The 18,838-nt window shown below is 42.4% G+C and overlaps 1 protein-coding gene across 1 annotated transcript in view; it reads left to right on the forward strand.

Moving 5' to 3' along the window:
• Positions 1–18,379, forward strand: part of GPR107 (G protein-coupled receptor 107) — a 40,774-nt gene extending 22,395 nt beyond the window's left edge. Inside the window, exons 15-18 of the mRNA XM_074846604.1 lie at positions 3,841–3,890; positions 4,630–4,713; positions 5,521–5,645; positions 12,650–18,379. Of these exons, the coding sequence (XP_074702705.1) occupies positions 3,841–3,890; positions 4,630–4,713; positions 5,521–5,645; positions 12,650–12,746 (356 nt within the window). The 3' untranslated portion in view covers positions 12,747–18,379. The remainder of the gene's footprint in view (positions 1–3,840; positions 3,891–4,629; positions 4,714–5,520; positions 5,646–12,649) is intronic.
• The last annotated feature ends 459 nt before the right edge of the window (positions 18,380–18,838 follow it).

Below are 18,838 nucleotides of genomic sequence, written 5' to 3' on the forward strand. Positions count from 1 at the left end.
TAAGCAGAGTGCTGTAGAGATTATAGGGCCATGCTCCTCAGAGTTACTCCTGGAGTTGCTTTCTGAGGTCTAGATCTACATGCGTGCCTTCATTCTGGGGGAGAACAGAAAACTTCCATTTACTATTTGGTAATGGCACAGATTGCATCTCAAATGCACCAGAGTTAGTACAGCACACAAAGCACTGTAGAAATATTCTTAACTGTACTTCAGCGTGATCACTTAAGATGCATTATAGTTTGCCCTTGCGTACCATATTGTCTGGACTTGAGCTCCCTATGCCCTCAGCTTCAGTCCTCTTATTGTTATTGCATACATATTCTAAAAAGGTCAGATTTATTCATCAAAAAGCTATTGTCTGATGGTGTGCAAGGCTGTAGTGGATGGTCTGACTTTTTAGTCTTATAGGCTGTCTTAGCATTTGAAATGAGCACAGGGAGCAATCAGAGAGACTGATTATCAAAATACCGTGGTATGCTATGTTTTAATTGATGCAGATCAGGCTATTGCAGGCACAAGCTGTTGAAGTAAATGGTGATAGAGAGGCGAAACTGAGGGAAGCAAGGTATAGATGTTATAAACCTTTCTTAGAGGATGGCTTTTATCTTTTTAATTACTCTATGAAAGAGATGGAACGCAAGTATGAATTCATTTGTAAAACCTTTGGTAGAAAGTCTCTACTTCCCCCCCCCTGCCCCCCCTTCTCTGCAGTTAAGTACTGTTGCTTGAAGAATGGTTATCATACTTGAAACATAAATTTACCCAGCCTTTACTGCATGCTGTGATTGCTGCTGTGTTATCACAGCTTTACAGGTTGGGGCTGCAAGTGATTCAGGTTGTAAGCGACAGCTGCTGGCCTCGCCTCTCTCCGTGCAAGTGTTGCTGCCAGTGTCTGGACTGCCAAGCGAAGGTGAATCGAAGTCTTAGTGTCCAGCATAACAAGACTCAAGTGTTACTGCTTGGAGCACATTCAGCCTGTGAAAAAGCAATTCACAGGCTGCTGATGCCAAGCAATGATGATTTTAGACTTTCTCCAGAACAGTGTGTGCTGTAACTTTGAGCTGTTTAAAAAAACTGGCAGAATTTCGTAGACGTGCATTAATACTGACTTTAGTGTCTCATAGTGGAGAGAAGTATTCCTGAAGTTGAGGCAGGTAGAGGAGAGCACCTAGTTGTGATAAATGAGCAAGCCAACTTCCAGAGGTGGCTCTTCAGTCCTTCTGTGGTTGTCTCTTTTACCTTCCCTCACCCTTCTTTCCCACGCTCAGCCGTTCTAGATATCGGGATGTGCCAACCCATGACTCTTTGGTATTGATTATCATGATGAGTAAGTGAGATCTTGAGCTGTGCTCTGTCAGCTGGGAGAGGTGGCATTGTGACATTTCAGTTGGCAGCCAGATCTTTGGCTTCACTGTCCTTTCCTCTTATGCACTGCATGAATCCAACAGAAATGACTCCCCAGCTCACTCAGTTGTTGACTGTAAAGCACTGATGGACTGGCAGTTTGAATCACAGCTGTTGAGTTGGTGTTCCTTTAACTACAAAGCCTGGTAATTCTCATGGCCTGTCATTGCACCAGTTGGTGGCAGTTCTTGAAGATGAATGCATTGAGTTCAAAATAGATCCTTCTGTGTACAAACCGGTATGTGGTAAATCACAAGATCTTCATGGTCACACTTAATGTAGCTCTAATTTAAATAAGACAATATTGCTTCTCTGCTTCATGATTTAATGAACTTGCCCTGCATATTTACATGCTTTAATCTTTTTCCAACTGTGTTATGAAAAGCTTTTAACATTAGGTTATCTGGTAGAGCACTAGACCAATGAAAATCCATAAGTTTTTGCTATTTAAATGTGGGGAAACTAGCTTTTGTGAGGGATGGAAATGAGGGAGAAGTAGCTAAGCCAATGTCTCAGGGCTGATTTAGCTACCAAGGATTTAGTTAGATTCTTGTTCTAACAGTTCCAAGTCTTGCCATCTGTTGCCCAGTGAAGTGCTCTGTGCTTCACTGCTGGTACTCTACAGATGCAAGTCTAGAGCTTGGGCATTGCTTTCTGGAGTCCAGAACTGTGTATTGTGAAGTAGATGCTATTCTGTGTTTGGTGTTTCATATTGCAGTCTGGAAAGGAGCATCCTCCCAAAACTGAGAGCAAGTGTTCCTCTGACAGACTGTGCTGTAAGATTGCCCCCATGAGCATAGTCCTGCCCAAAGCCAGCCCTGTCTGACCACCAGTCAGATGAGTGTTGCACAGTACGAGCTTTAGTTGCATGGAAACAAGCTTGGTGTTCCTTCACAAATAAGGTTTGCTTTTTTCTTCCTGAGCTCTGGCTCTGTTTTCTCTTACTGACATGCCCTGTGCTCTGTCAAAAGTTACACATACCATCTGGAAATGTGTAGAAACCACTAGTCAGCACTAAATCAAAACTGCTCTTAGCTTAGTTTTATCTACCTGTCAGTCAGTTTATGCCTTGTGTAAGTCAGGTACTGTTGTCATAGTATGTCTGCTGGAGGAGGGTTTATATCTGTCTCAAAGTGTCCATAGCTTTCAGTGGTTCTCCTGGAACACTAAAGGTAAGTTTTGCAAAGTGAGTCTTGATCTCTAGATTATACAAAGTAGGTTTATATAGAACATTGGCTGTCTTTACTGTAGCTTACGTAGTGGGAACCCAGAACAGTTTACTTTGGGTGATGCATTTGACATTTACCTTTTCATAAGAAAAGCTGCTTTTTTTTTTTTTGGGCACAGGAAGTGAAACAGTTCTTTGGTAGCTGTTAGCCCTCTTCTTCCTGATGTATAATACTGTATTTTGTGCTGTTGTGAACCTAGGAAATATGAAGTGCAAATACATGCAACCTTTAATAAATCAGCTTTTTGCAGTGGATGATTTCTGTGAGGGAGTGTAGGTGTGAACTTAAGCACATGATAAGGAGGGCTTGGAGGGAATACCAGTATATAGGTGGCACTACTTTTCTAACTGTCAACTTGTGTTCATTTGCTCTAAATTTCATCTCTGTATGCTGTCAACATATCTTGGACTCTTTGCCTCTGCTGTTGTCACAAAAGCATCAGGAGTCTGTATTTGTAATCCTGCTGCACCTATAAAACCTGACTCTCAAACCAGAGTTGACAGCTCTTCCATCTGTTGGTGACCTCTGCTCGTTCACATGAATATCTGCTGTGTTCCTCAAGAGCTGATGAAATCTGTCCAATAAGCACAGGTTAGCCTGGGGCCTTCGCTTACACAGTTTGTGACTGAAACGCACACATTTGCTATGAGAACTAGTCAGTATGACTTCCTGTTTCACTTGTAAGTTGTGACTGAGCCATGAATGATAGAGGATACTACTTAGATGTTAAAATACTTCTGCTGTTCAACAAGATGCAGTGGTTCCTAGAGCTGCAATTACCTCGAAGTTGCTCAGGTCAGCTGAAGGCACAGAGCAGGTCAGGAAGTACTTGAGAAAAGATATAAATTTTCTAGGACGTGTTGTCAAGTCTCACGTGGCCCTTCTGACAGGATTGAGGTGACAGTAGTTGGCTACATACAGGTAAGTATTAAAAGAAGGTTCTATATTGTTGAGGGTGCGCATACAAAATTTAGCGTAAAAGGGATCTCTCTGAGTTGCCTTTAGAGAGCATTCACCCCAGCCTAGGAGTTGTCCAGTGCACAGCAAACCAGACTGGCACTCCTCAGAGTGCCCACTGGGCGGTGGGACAAACCCTTCTAGTCTGGGATTACCCTAGTTCTTGACTACTTGCCCCTTGCAGACAAGCATCAAAAGAAACTGTCTCATTTTAACGCTTTTCTGATGGACTTTTGTGTTCTCTTGATAGCTGCCATTAACCTAGCAAAGCTGAAGCTTTTCAGACATTACTATGTTATGGTAAGTAAAACCCTGTACCCATGCATACAGAGCACTTAGAAGCCATTCAAGCCTTTTGATGGATTACTTGTTGGAAGCTACTAGAGCTGGTAGATGTGGTGGAGATGTTCCTGTGGCAATGCTGTGCTTTGGCATCTTGGTCAGTTGGATTACAATCTTCAAAACAACTTCCTTTCTTTTCCTAGGGGTTGAATCCTTCTGTCTATCTTTAAATTGGTTCCAGCTATTTGTAACACTTAGTGATTTTCTCTGGAGACAGCTTGAGCTGCCAGTTGAATTGATGGGCTTGAATAACGTACTGTAAACTTGCTAAAAATTAAACTTGGGACCAAATGGTGCCTTAAGATGCATGTGTGCAGTTTCTGATTAAGTCAGTGGGAGCCATGAGCATACCTCCCAAGAGAGCATAGGCTTCTTAATGATTTCCAACAGCCTCATTTCAAACTCTTAAGTGGTAAGACTAATAAATTACAGTCGTGATTGTTCAAGTTCTACAAAATCCTAATACTTAAAGTATTTCCTTCTGTAACTTAAATATGTTAGCAATAGCTCAAGTCATTTGGATGTTCAACAAGCAGTAGAGCCCTCAGCCTATATCTTCCATGTTTATTGAGGAGCAAGATAAGGCTAGTCTGACATAATGAGTTGTCTGGGAACTGCTTGAGCTAGTTCTCTGGAAAAAGAGTCCTATAAGGATTGTGCTATTGTTCTCATCGTGCTTTCTCTTCTTCCTTCCCAGATTGTGTGTTACATTTACTTCACACGGATCATTGCAATTCTCATAAAGATTGCTGTTCCATTCCAGTGGAAATGGCTGTACCAGGTATTTGCCACGGAAGGAAAATACATCTGTTCCTTGATTACTTTTTTCTTTTTCCTTAAATATGACTGCACCAAAAAAAAATTCCGTAAGTTTTTCCCCATGTTGTAGACATCTCGAAGCACAGTGCTGCACCCTGTCTCCTCCTGATTTTTATCACTGATCTGCTTAAGGTGGCAGGAATATATTTTTAGTTTTATGTTTGTCCAGCAAGGCTGCTGGATTATACATGAGATGTCTGAAAGTAATTGCATTATTGATTTTTAGTCTTTCAATTTAAAAATGTCTGAAGGAAATTAATCAAGAACATACAAAGGAGAAAAAAGCGAGTCAGGTTTGCCCTGTGTAATTGAGGCCCCAGGGAGCCAGTGAAATAGGCTTTTGCTCTTCCATCTACAGGTTTTATTTGCCTAGTGACTTTTAAATACTTGGTTTCTTAACATATAATCCAAGTAACTGTGCAGGGAGTCTTTGGAATACATTAACTGTTGAAAATATCAAACAATGTATGGATGATTTTTTTTCCCCCATCATTTAAAAGCCAAGTCTTGCCATAGTTATTTAAAAGCACTGGAGTGATGGCTAGAACTGTAACTGTATTTAAAGTGACAGAGAGAGATGAAAGAACAAAGGGCTTGACAGCCTTTAGCCTGGGATTAATGATAACAGAACAGGAATTGCTTTGTTATTTCTCCTATGGCACAGGCTTCTTGGCCATTAAACCTTGAACCTTATGAATGAGGATAAATGTTTCATGACCATGTGAAGCCTTACAAGACTGAACTTCCAATTTTGTGTTTTCACTTGCAGCTGCTGGATGAAATGGCCACACTTGTGTTCTTTGTCCTCACTGGGTACAAGTTCCGTCCAGCATCAGACAACCCTTACCTACAGCTTTCTCAAGACGATGAGGATGACTTGGAGATGGAAGCTGTGTAAGAACACCTCCCCCACTTTTTTACCTCTACACTTGATTTGAGAAAAGTAATGTTTAAAAACAGTTTACTTTAATCTCTCTAAATCCTCTTTTGAGACAGATTAGGATCTGCCCACACGTTTCAAGATGAGGTGTCTACTTGGTGTGTGTTAAACTAACAGAGATTTGTGATACTCATAGGAGCCTCTGAGCTGCATGTTGCAGTAGTGTGGAATAAGCTGGTAAAGCTTTTCATGGGGCAAGAAGACACCCGTGAAAATACCAAGTGAAAAAGCTTTTGTGTTTAATCTATGTTGCTGAACACCAACAAACTTTACAGTTTGTCATTAATGCTTCATATTTAAAAAAAACCCAAGCAACTAAACCAATAACAAAAATGAACTACCAATCTAGAGAATGTAAATGAGCATGGTGTTAAGGTCCCTTCTACCTTATCCAGCCTGTAGCTTTGCAGAAATTTATCCTGAGTAGCACTGAGCTAAGGAGATGGATTTTTACCAATACTCTTCCCTGGTTTATTCCTTGTTGCTAAACCATGAGGCACCACAAAGGCAGCAGGACCTGAGTTAGCCTGGAGAAATTATCGAGTAGGTCTGCGGGGGGCTGACCCTGGCTGCATGGCAGGTGCCCACCAAAGCTGCTCTATCACTCCCCTTCCTCAGCCGGACAGGGGAGAGAAAACAAAAGGCTCCTGGGTACAAGGACAGGGAGCAAATCACTCACCAGTTACCATCGTGGGCAGGACAGACTCAACGGGGAAGAATTTGTTTTAATTTATTACCAATCAAATTGGAGTTAGCATAATGAGAAATAAAACCAAATTTTAAAAACGCCTTCCCCCCACCATTCCCTTCTTCCTAGGTTTAACTTCACTCCTCCCTGGGCTTCAGGTGGGTATCTGCTCCACCGTTACCCTCCTTGGGCTGCAGGGGACTACCTGCCTCACCATGGTCATCTTCACGGGCTGCAGGGGAATCTCTCTGCTCCAGCGCCTGGAGCACCTCCTCCCCTCCTTCACTGACCTGGCTGTCTGCAGGGTTGTTTCTCTCTCATATTCTCACTCCTCTCTCCGGCTCCAATTGCCATTGTGCAGCAACTTTTTCCCCTTCTTAGATAGGTGCTACCACTGTTGCTGATGGGCTCAGCCTTGGCCAGTGGCGGCTCTTGGAGCAGACTGGTTGGCTCTGTTGCACATAGGGGAAGCTTCTAGCAGCTTCTCACAGAAGCCACCCCTGTAACCCCTCTGCTACCAAAACCTTGCCACACAAACCCAATACAAGGGCTCAGCCTAAGTCCCTGTCACTTCCTTTGCAGTGGTTTTCTGAGGACTTCAAAAATGAGTGGCATTTTTGGAATCTATAATAGAAACTGCCCTAAGAAATTCAGCATTCTGGAAGTGTTGGATACAGCTCTAATTGCCACAGATTCTCTTGCCTTAATAGGAGCAGAGCAAACCTAATGTCTTTAGTAGTTACACATTTCATGCATAATTGCAATTCAGGTGCAGGCTCAGAAGCCTGCTCCTTAGAGTTTTTTCATTTTGGCAAATCTCCTTTACCTGATCTTGGGTGAAACAAATCAACACTTAAATTTTTATTGAGGGGGCAAAAAAGGTCAGAATATGTTTGCCCTCAGTTATCTCAAAGAAATGGATCTTAATGGGGAATTTCTACAAGGAGGCTTGAGATAAAATCCAGCTTGAAATGTCATGCAAGGAGTTTAATTTGTCAGAAATACCTCTTGTAACAAAGATCTTCTTTCCAAATGCTTAGCTATTTTTGCTTTGGGTCCATAAAATCTGTCATTGTTGTAAGTGGAATCCAACTAGTGGGTAGTGACCTTAAAATCAGTATCGCTTAGAAGTGTTTAAACCGTTTAGGAAAGAAGCTGGTTTCAGTTCGGAAGCTGAACATCCACGTTAGGAAGGCACTGTCTGAACTGGAAGATGTTGCAGGATTTGTGTACAGAAATGAGCTTTTTTCCTTTTTGCCTGTCAGAGTGGATTTTAACTTTTAATTACATGTTTAATGAATTTTTACTTGGGTTTTTTTAGGACTAATAATATGGCACCTTTTCATATTTAGTGTTTTTAATAAATTGGAGAAGCAGCTAAATTTAGGAGAATCTGCTAGAAATAAGCTGGAGAAAGTTTAATGAACTAATTCAGTGATTTACATCTCGCCATAGCGAAACACGCATTACTAGCGACTCGAGGATCGGAATTCCTTGTGAGCCTTTTCCTAGTAAGGCATTTTCCTCTTTGCCTTGGGAGTTTCCATTGTTGTGCTTTGTGGGTTGTTCCTCTTAGCCTTGCTTGAATTTTTCTCATCTGATTCACCAGAAGACTTACTCCATTTGGGCACTTGGCAGGGCATAATCTGTAAGTGTCTTGTTCTCCCTTCCCCAGCTGCATCAGGGAGGTTAAGTTTGCACGTATTTGAAAAGCAGGGTGTATACATATTCTGTGACAGGTGAAGCACTGCAATGCAAGTGTATTAAATTTCTTGTTGACTTGGTCTTGCTGGTCCTATTTTTGCTTTTATAAATATTAAATGTTGTTTCTGTGGGGGAAAAATACCAAGGCTTATTTGAGCAAGTGACTAAGTGCCTGACAGCATCCTGACTAACCACTGCATGAGTGTGTTTTGTCTTTCATGTGATGAATACCCACTTGTCTTCAGAGGCTATGGCAGAAGTTAAAAGCCTGCAAACTTCAAACTTCACAGTATTCTGCCATGTCTTATTGCCAGGTTTTACAGTTACTTCCTTCTCCCAAAGGGGTTTTGTTAAAATCAGGCTCTTTAAAACATTTGCTGCAGAAGCATTCAGTTTCTTCAGACTCAACATTTCTATGAGCCAGCGGAGGGGAGGGCCATGAGGTCATCAAACCTATTTTCCAGGCTTGATTGTCTTCCAACAGAAAATAGGACATTTTAAGTGCAGTGCTCTAGCTTATGCATGTTTTCATGCAGTGCAAACTATACAAAGCTCAGTGTGGCAGTAAATGTAAATATCGCTAAGGACTGTGGAAATCTGCAAAGCTTCAAGAAAAATCCAAAGACTAGGTGTCTGATAAAAGCAACATAAGGCACAAATCCTCCCTTTGTAAATTCTTGTAACTCAACAATAAAATATAAATCAAGAACAGCAAAGGTAACTTGTAATAAGTCTTTTCAACTAGCATGCCTCTATCTTGGGAGAAAGCATCCACAAATGTTATAGGACTTTCTCTTCAATTATACCAGGCTCAACAGAAGTTGTCCCGGTGAAGAGGAGAGTGTGACTAAACCTGAACTAAGGACCAGTCTGTTCTTTTTCAAGTAGGGTCGATAGCCATTCATCATCAACAAAGTGGCTTTCTGTGTATTCCGTGCTGGGCAGGCTCTTGAGCCCGTTCTGTCAGTATGTGGGCTTGTCGCTGACAGTTCGTTAGATTAAAGTACTCTGTTTGAAAAGGTGCAGCCACACTTGGCAGAAGGAGTTGTCAGGCTTCCAGTCCTGATGCCATTTCTGGGGCATGAACACAAAAATATAAACAGTACAGTAGACAGGGTGGGGGTGCAGAAGGGGAAAAGAAGCTGTTTTGGTGTATTTTACTCTTGCAGTAAGTTATTTCATTAGCTCTGTAAGTTTGCTTTAGATGTTAAGTACCAAAGGGCTCTTCTGCAGATCTTGGTGGAGAATGATGTTCATAGATGCACGTGGGGTTAAGGTATTTCCACTGGAGGAGGAATTGCAGGAAAAGCCATGAATGGCTTTGTTATCAATTTGGTAAATCCATTTTAGTGTGTGGAGACTAACTGTTTTTCCTTAACACCCAAAACAACCTCAACATAATGAACTGTTGTGGTAACACTGACCTACCTTTGCTTATACCTAATGATCTGGAGTTTCTCACTGTATCATGAAGCGACCTATTCTATGCTGAGACTTGGAAGTTCTGGTTGGTTGCTTTTTTCTGCTTTCTCTCAGGTTGTGCTTCATGGCAGACTGATTCATGATGTTCTCCAATTAGAGGTGATTTTCTTCACCTAACCCATCTTTCCCATGCAGAGATCAGCTTTTTGCTCAATGGCTGATCAGTTTTCACCCTGGTTTGCAATAGCTTGTAAAAGCTGGCTGCTGCCATTATTGCAGTGTTTCTTGTTTGACTATAAAACAAAAAAACCAGGAGAAAAGACAGCTGAGATCTGCTACTGTGAAGGGCTGAAGATGCTTCTGAATGTTTAGCCATTCCTTGATGCCTTGGATACAATGCAGGGCGGGGGGGGGAAATGAAAACTGAAATTTCCACAGCACGTACCAGTGTGCAGTGAAGTGTTCAGGGAACTCCCTTAGTGCCTCATTTGTGACGGGCATCCCTCTGACAGCCGCAAAAATTCTCTCTGGAGAGAGACGGTTTAGTGAGAAGGATCTGTTGCATTTTAACTGCTGCTAGTTTGTGGGCTAGAAATGCAGTTCAGCAAACTTAGGTGAGGAACATTTACTTGTAGTATTGCAGGTCAGAGCTGAAGTCCTGAGACTGCTCAGAGGACTAGATTGAGAATTGCAGTGTGCTTGGTCTTAGTGCTGATACCCTTATTTTATTGGGCACTAAAACGTGTTGACTGAACTGATTTTGAGAGGGAAAGGAATTGCCCATTGTACACAAACAGTCTGAGAAAATGAGGGCTCAAGAGCTACGCCATACACTTGTTGTAAGACAAGGACAGTGCTCATCAGATGGTCTTTAGCTTTTGCTATTGAGGAAGGCACCCCAAAATCTCTCCTAGTTCTTTGCTGTCATTGCAAAGGGGGAGACAATAAATGGCCTCTGTGGTAATAAATGATGTGATGTGACGTGACCCAGTTGCAATTTCTGTATATAGCTGTTTGTCCTGTCCCTCCATGAATGTGAGAAGTGGCTCATTCCCTCTTAGCCGTAACTTCTCATCGCTTTTGTCATCATCTTAGTGTGCAGTGGGTTTGTAATTGTGTTAGAGTGCAGTGCTAAAATCTGGGCTGTGCGCCAGGTGGGATCTTACTAGCTGTGAGTCAAGTGTTAGGACCACTTGGGTGTCATGTATGTGTAAAACACCTATTTATATATCCCAGTAAGTCTGCTGTTGCATTGCTATGTTAGTTGCTCATTTTTGGTTTGTAGTCTGTTGTCCAGCTCCTCCCTGAAGAATTGATACTCCTTATTCTGTAATTGCAAACTTTATTATTTCTGAAAAGTAAACTTTGTAGCTGTCTTGCTGCATTGTCCCATATTTTTCAGACCATTACTTCAATTTGCCAGAATCTTTCTGCATTCTAGTTCTGTTCTCAAATATGTAGCTCTTAGTGTCTTCTGCAGATTTAATGAGCAAATTCTCTGTTCCATTACTCAGGTAATTACTGAAAATACTGAATAGAAGTGAGGCCAGAACAGACCTCTCTGGAACCACACTCAATATTCTGTCATTTTTGACAGGAAACCATTAAGTACATCTCAGTGCATGCTTTTCCAATTAGTTATGCATCTATTTTGGTTTTGCCTAGCTCATGTTTCCCCAGATTTTGTCATATGTGACTGTGGGAAAACCTTTGTCAACAGGGAGAGCTTAGGAGATCTACATGTTCTCTGTGCTGATAAGCTTGATGTGATCTCTTCCAGGCAAATGTTTACTAATTCCATCTTTCTCCTTTAAGCATCCTGCTTACTTTTCTCCCTTCTTTTTTTATTTAAATAGGGAATAAAGTTGCTATTTGATCTGTACTCTTCTGATCTTTTCCCTATTCCCTTAAACAGAAGCTCATCTAGGCCCACTTTAAAGTGGCTGAACCACTGACCATCCCAGTACTGCCACTGCTAGAGAGTCACTGAACACACCAGTTCGAGTAAATTATTTTTACAGTACATGAACAGAAGCTGATATCTAATGTGGAACTAAGGGCATCATCAGAAGACTGTATCTGAAGATTACTTCTCTTGAGTGATACTGTGAAAATGTTGTTGGCTAGCCTGATCAAATAAAGAATTCATCTATGGTAAACAGGAGGTGAAAGCATACAAAGGCTGAAGTGGCACCTTTGAACAGGACAGGTTTATGTATGCTTCCAGGCATCCCTTGTGAATGCATTGAGCTATGGCACTCGTACTTTCAGCATCCAAAATAACCTTTGTAGCACAGTCGTGGGGAAAAAATACCTGCATTGAATGAGAATCGTGTTGTGCAAAAGAATAAAGCAAATGTCTTGTGCATGTGAATAGCCTGGTTTGTATAGTGAGAGAAAGCTGCTGGGCTGAAGAGCTTGTTGGATAGCGAAGGTAGTTGTGAGAGGAGTGGTGCTGTTCTGGCTGGACAAACAGTACAGTCTGCCTGATGTTTGAACGGTATTATGAGGCTTTGCAGTTCAATGGTGAGATTGCTGTGACAAATCCAGACTTGGATGGTATAAAAAGGATGACCTCTCTTCGGTTTTGTTGCTGTTCATAGAGTAATTTTGATATTAACAGGAGTTGGTGTGCATTAAGCTGATAAGGTTCATCTAGGGCACTGTCCACTCTGTGCATTTGTATAATACGTTGTGCCTATTAAGAGCATTGCAAGTGCAGAAGAAAGTCTTTAATGCACAGAATTAAGAGTATTCAGCTGTATAGCAAAATGTTTTTTAAGCAAGCTGCTCAAACTTTAGCAAATAAACACCTGGTTTAACTGTTTAACCACCTCTGTTACCTTCTTTCAAGTACGAGCAAGTATTATTTGCTGGCTTAGTTTAATGATAGATGAGGAGGGCCTTGAGGCTCTCAAGGACAGTGGCCTTGCTCCCAACGCCCATCAGTGTTGGGTCCGAGATGATACCTGGCCTGCAAAATGGTAGCAACAGGAGAGACTGAACATCAAGACTGCTAGGTCTTGGTAAAGAGACCCTTGAGAAATGTTGTTTGATATGCACAGGAAGACAAACATGGGCTGTTGGGGAAATGGATGTTACAGTTCCAGTTCTGTTCTCTGATGTTTCTCCCTTCTCTTCCAGGGTGACGACTTCTGGAGTAATGGAGGGCATGAAGAAGGTCAAGAAAGTGGTGAATGGTTCAGCAGAGCCACAGGGCGAGTGGGAAAGCACGGCATGATGGACTGGACTAAGGCAGCACTTTCCGAGAAACTTTTTTAATTTATTAATATTACTCTCAGTGGAAAGGGAGCAACTAGCACTTCCCAACACTGAAACTGCAGAGTGGGGTGTGCCTAGGGGGAGCAAAAGCAGTGCAGAAATATAACTATTCCTCTGATCATAAGAAAATGGGATCTCTTGGTACCTGCAAGGAGTGTGAAGCTTTCCTAGGGATTTTGGGTAGCTTATTCTTTTTTCCCCTTTCTGGATCGGTTAGGTATTCAGAATTGTTTGCAGTTGCGTTCTTCAGAATGTATAATGCTAAGGTGGAGAGAGACCTTTAGTGTGTATGTAAAGTATATATTTTACATAATGCATATATATATATATACACACTTGCTATGTAACATGTATGCTGGGAATTACAAAGCGTGTCAGAAGGTGGGAAAAGAAGATAAGAGATGTAAGTATTGGTTTTTTTCTTTTTATAAACTTTTCTTTTGGCTTGGACAAAACATTGCAAAACAGATGAATAGAAGCAACTGCAGTTATTTGAGAGACTAAATGGGGTACTGCATCAGATGACTTCTGCCACTACTCACATCAGTGGGAAAGCTGATGAGTATCTTCTTGTCTTATCCATGCAGGTATCCACTTGAACATGTCAGGTTTTCAGATATATTGCTATACAGGAAGCAAGTGAGTGTTCTCCATCAAAAGCACTAGCCCGTAGTGCAATAAGCATTAATGTAAATTCTCCACTGTTCATGGAGTTGCTCTTGATTCACACCCACCTGGCAAGAAGTACACAAGAGGTGTAAGACTGACGCTTGCTTTTTAGGGATCTGCCATGCTATCTTAAACATTTAATGTCATGCTGTGACCCAGAGCACTCTGATCTGCTTTATCAAATATTTTCAAGGTATTTCAAAAGAGACTCCTTTCTGGCACAGTATAAACAGTACCAGAATCTCCAGGGGAAATCTGTCCAGCAGACGTAATGCAGCACAAATCTGTGGTTCACCATTATCCTGAGTTCCTTAGTCTCTCTGGATGGCTACTTGTACCTCTCTGGCTATGTAGGATCAATGATAACTGCTGCTTGAGATGAGCTGAACTGCTCAAAATGGTATTGCCACCAAAACCAGACAACTGCAGCTCCCAGTCCTAAATGGTTTTTGTCAGGAACGATGACGATTACTGGAACCTCAGTGCAGGGGAACATGGGAAGTCTTGACTGTTAGCTGCAAACTTGCAGTGGAGTCTTTAGAGACATGTTACAAATGCCATGTGCGTTTTATCTGTAGTACTCTTGTTAGTAAGGCGAGCTGGTGCCCGTAGTTGTAGTAGTAAGGCATAGCAAATGATTGTTAATTTGGGGGAGGACAGAAGTGGTTCACTGATGTAATGAGGATAAGCTTTAAGAAAAATAAATTGAGTATAACTCACTGACCCATTGAAGCCTTAATATTCATGTAGAGACATTGACATATGGTGCTGTTGAGCAAAGTGCTTCTGTCAGGGTGACAGGGACAGGCATCATCGCAGAGCTTTGGATGTGCCAGCATCTTTCTACAAACTCATTTAGGAATTACTTTTTGACTGAAGGGACTACATCTCTGGGTGCACAGCTGATGAGAGAACTACTAGCCACTAGGTTTTTTTATCCTTTACGTTTAGAAGGGGGATTTTCTTTGGAACCTGGAACCACTTTTTCCTCAGTCTTGAACAGGGATTGTAAAACTCCTAATTAAATGAGCAGTCCGTACCAAGACTTGCAGTTTGAAGAGCAGCATTGTTTTCTCTGGTTGCCACTTCTTTTCCCAGGTGTTGGTTCTATGCATCTTGAAAATGGTAGAAATGAATCCACCTGCTTTGATACCTGCAGCTGGTTTCTCTTCTGCTAAAGCATGAGAATTGCCCTCTTCTCTGGGTACAGAGTCCTCTTCTGTGTTTCCCTCCTCAGCTTTAACTACATAGTAATCACAGCAGTGATAGTTTGACTTCTGCTGTCGTTGTCTTGCAGTGATACAATTTTAGTGGAAACAGAGCCTACACAACTAGAAAGGCTGTTGGGTGATCCATGAGCCTCTTAGACCTTCTGTATCTTAAGGATCTTTTTAGACCTTCTGGATCTTTTAGACCTTCTGGATCTTAAATCTGCATACGAAGTAGCTGAGGTGTGGGAAATTGGACTATAAACAAACATAGGCAGTGCCAGCTCATCATACACTTACATACAGTACTCAAAATTCATCCTCTCACTCTGCACAGTTACTCTGTCCCTGTGGAAGTGTCACTGTCTGTATCCAAAGGGCTACTCAAACAGGCTTTTACTTTGTTCAGAGTAGTCACTCACTGGAGCCTTGAAGTCTGTCGGTGCTGAAGTATGTAAGGGATGAGGGTTTGCTGTCAGGAACACAAGTGCAAGAACAGTGTTAATCCGGACATGATGCTATTTTAGAACCTGTTAATACCTTTTGCGAATGAGATGTGGAATTCTGCTGGGTGTGGCATTTCACCCAAAAACATGAGGGGCTGTGCTGGGATCCAGCATGTGCTGAGCGGGCTCCAGACAGCTGCCTGATCCATACCTCAGCGTCAGTGGAGCTGCCGATTTGGCAAGTGCTTTCACCTTAGTCTCAGGTTTCTTTTTTTATATGCACTTTTGCGCTGAAGTTGCGTATAGTGTAGGTTTATCTGCCAAGTCCCAGGCTTACTAGTCAAAGTCCAAAAAACGGGTGATTTTGTCTTGGCATGAAAAGGCACAACAGTACTCTGAAAGTGTTTTTAGAAGGGCTTTTTCCGAGTTCAGACCTGAGCTTCAGCAGTCGGCTATACAACCAACTTCAGCTGGCACTTAATGCAGGGTGCTAAACCCCAGGACATCAGTGACTAGTCAGACTGAAGCATTAGTAAAGAAAACGTGAATGTAGAAGTCAAAAAGCAGAGTGATAGAAGGCTCTTACTGCAGCCATTTACAAAGTGAATTTCCCCTTTCTCTGGTGGAGTTCTTGGAACAGGTCAAAAAATTTGTCCTGTGGGGTTGTGTGATGGATTGGACGGTGGCTGGGGTGTTGGAGGATGAGGAGGTGGCTGCAGTTGTGCTCCCCTCGCAGCACGAAAGGCATCAAAGGGAGGGCTACCCCCTCCCCTGCCTTCCAGGGGAGCCCACATCTGCAGGACTGGCAAGTGCGCGACTGTTGCTAGTGAAATGCAGCAGCTTAGAGCTCACCAGGCAGGATAATCGCAGTGCTTGCCTTTCACATGCTGACGGCTGGCTGGCTGGGAGGAAGCTCTGTCTTTCACAGGGAGGCAAAGCAGAAGAGCTGTTTGTGGCTTACAGGTCATTTTGGTATACAGCCTTACTCTCCTGTCTCTGCCTTTTACTGAAGTGAGCAACTAAAGCAATCACCCTGCGAGTACACCACGGTGTAAGGACAGGAGTCCTGAAAAAGCAGGTCTGGTGCAATTCAGAATGAACAGTTTTGAATGCATTCACATTCGTTGCTGCAGCGGAGTACTCGGCACCCTCTGCAGACAAAAATGAGGTTGGTTCAGTCCTCAGTTGTAATGCAGGTTATGCCCCAATAAATCCCTGTTGATGATGACATGCAAATGCCACCAGTGCACTCCTTCCAGCTGTAACTGTTCAGCAAGCTGTCTTCCAGAGGAAACCTTGCAATGCAACTGCCAGACTCTTGCATTCTTCAGGCTTGGAAATGTTTTCCTTGATGGCTCATCAAGACACATACTAAAAGAAAGCAAGACATAATGGGGTCATCTGGAACGTTGCTGCTGCTTGCTCAGAATGTAGCAGTTCGACTTGAAGAAGCCACATGCTGTCCTATTAAGATGCTCTTTCATGTTGTCATCTAGCTCAGCATGTCATGATCTGTGCAGTGCATTGTTCAGTGTTTCTCTCCAGCTGAGTGCCCTGTTCCTGGATTTCCATGCTGGCATACCCTGGGAGCATGTTGTAAAAATTTGCTGCATTGCAGTATTTTGTCTTGGAGCTAGTAATGTGGAAGAAGTATTTTTCTAAGCTAAGTGGACTCTCTCTAGCATGAGCGTGCATCCACCATGTATCCTTAAGCACTGTAACATTCCTTCTGGCCATGAAAGGGCATGTCCTAACCACTCCAGTGAGCACACTTGGTGAAAGTCCAATGGAAGATTTTTAGCGTGTTAAGTCTTTTTTTTCCTTACAGTACACACCTCTTCTCTAAGAGAAATGCAGTCTGGCCAGTGACAATCACATTGGCAAGGAAGGGGGGTTTTTTTGTTGTCTGTCTGAAAATTACCCGGCTGCATTTGAAGCAAATATTGGATATTTGTATGTTCGGTTGAGCTCTGAGAACTGAAGTTGTTTAGCTATTAAAAAAAACCAAACAAACAAAAAAACCCCAGAAAACTGGATGGTAGAGCAGCTATTGAAGGGAAGGAAATCCTTCCTCCTTCAGTCTGCCTGGTTTGTCTCCTTCAGTTTGACCTGTCATGATTGCTAACAGGCTACTGTTTCTTTAAAGCAAATGTGTTTTATTGATTCTGTGTTATGACCTCTGATTCAATCACAAAACATTTCCCCATTTTTCACCTGTGTAAAAAGAGCATGGAGCTGTGGTCTGCAGTAGATGGAAGGTACAGTGATATTTGAAATGGGACTTACACTGTCTAAAACCAGTGACCTTGTGTGTAACTTCAGTAACCTGAATGTTTCATGAAAACTGAGGTGGTGCTGCCCAGAGGCACTTGACCAATGTTTCCTTATGTTCCCTGGGGTTGATTTGCTGGAAAACATTGTTCTAAATTGGATTAATTTTCTTGTAGCCGCTGGGTATGATGCTGTTCTCAGCTTATTAATCACTTCACTTAGCAATATTGGGAAGCTGTGTATTTTTCCCCTTGTTTCTCACTTGGATATAGCAATGATCCTGTAAGAACTGCACGTGGTATGTACTTGCAAGTGGCTGGAGTGGGATTTAAGAAAAAATACTGAGATACTTAAGTGTAAAGTGCCGCTACTGGAAGAAAGTGGCTGAGAAAAGAGTCACTCCTTGTAGGTTGACTGGCTCAAGAACCCATTTATGTTTTGACTGCAGCAATCCTGTAGAAAGGACAATTCTTAATAAATATTTCCCTGTGGGATTTCACTCAGTGTTCTGCTCTCTGTGTAATAAAGTAGAGCCCAACCTCCACATTATCAGAAGCACTTCGTCTTGTAGCTAGGATACTGGAGCACTGGGCTGGTACCTGTTCTATCAAAACAGAGTATGGGTCTGAATAGCTTCCCTTTCCCTTTAGTAACTATTAATAATTAATTCTAGATCCTCTTGTGTCATTAAGCAGCTTTAGGGCACCTTGTACAATGTCGCTTCGAATTCGTTTAGTAACTGGCCTCCAAAAGAACTCAAAGACTTGCCTGGGTACAGCAAGGTCCAGTTCAAGGGGTTTTGGTGGCCTGTAAATATCCTATTCCTCAGTTCATGTTCAGATGTACAAATAGATTTTTTCAGTATTTTTTTAAACTTTATTAAAAGAACAACAAAAGTATTTGAAGAGAAGCAAGGTACATACAAATCAGGATGGTCTGTGTAACTTGGTTTTCCTGCTGTCACGCAAATGTGTAAAATAAAGATTGACCAGAAAGAAGTTTTAATGCATCTCATTTTCTGCTTCGGAACTGCTACCAACCAAGCTGCTTCCTAAGTCTGCATTTCCCCATGCCTGACTTCTATTTGCAGCTGTTAACATCTACATCATGGATACTGGGCCAAATCACAAAAACCTGGTGTGGAAAAACTTTTCTAGGGGAAAAGCTTTCCTGTCAGTGGCCCACGTTGGGGTTCACTGAGGTGCCTTGCCTTCCCCGTACTGCAGCTGTGCTTGTACGTGCCCAGCTCCTTGTTCAGTTTTGTAAGCTGAATTTCTGTGGTAGTTTGTGGACCAAGTCTCCAGTGACTGGAAGTGAAGGGTCTGGAGCACATGTCATACGAGGAGCGGCTGAGGGAACTGGGGGGGTTTAGTCTGGAGAAGAGGAGGCTGAGGGGAGACCTCATGGCCCTCTACAACTCCCTGAAAGGAGGGTGCAGAGAGGGGGGATGAGCCTCT

Source organism: Strix aluco, chromosome 20 (genome assembly GCF_031877795.1).
Source record: "Strix aluco isolate bStrAlu1 chromosome 20, bStrAlu1.hap1, whole genome shotgun sequence".
NCBI lineage: Eukaryota > Metazoa > Chordata > Aves > Strigiformes > Strigidae > Strix > Strix aluco.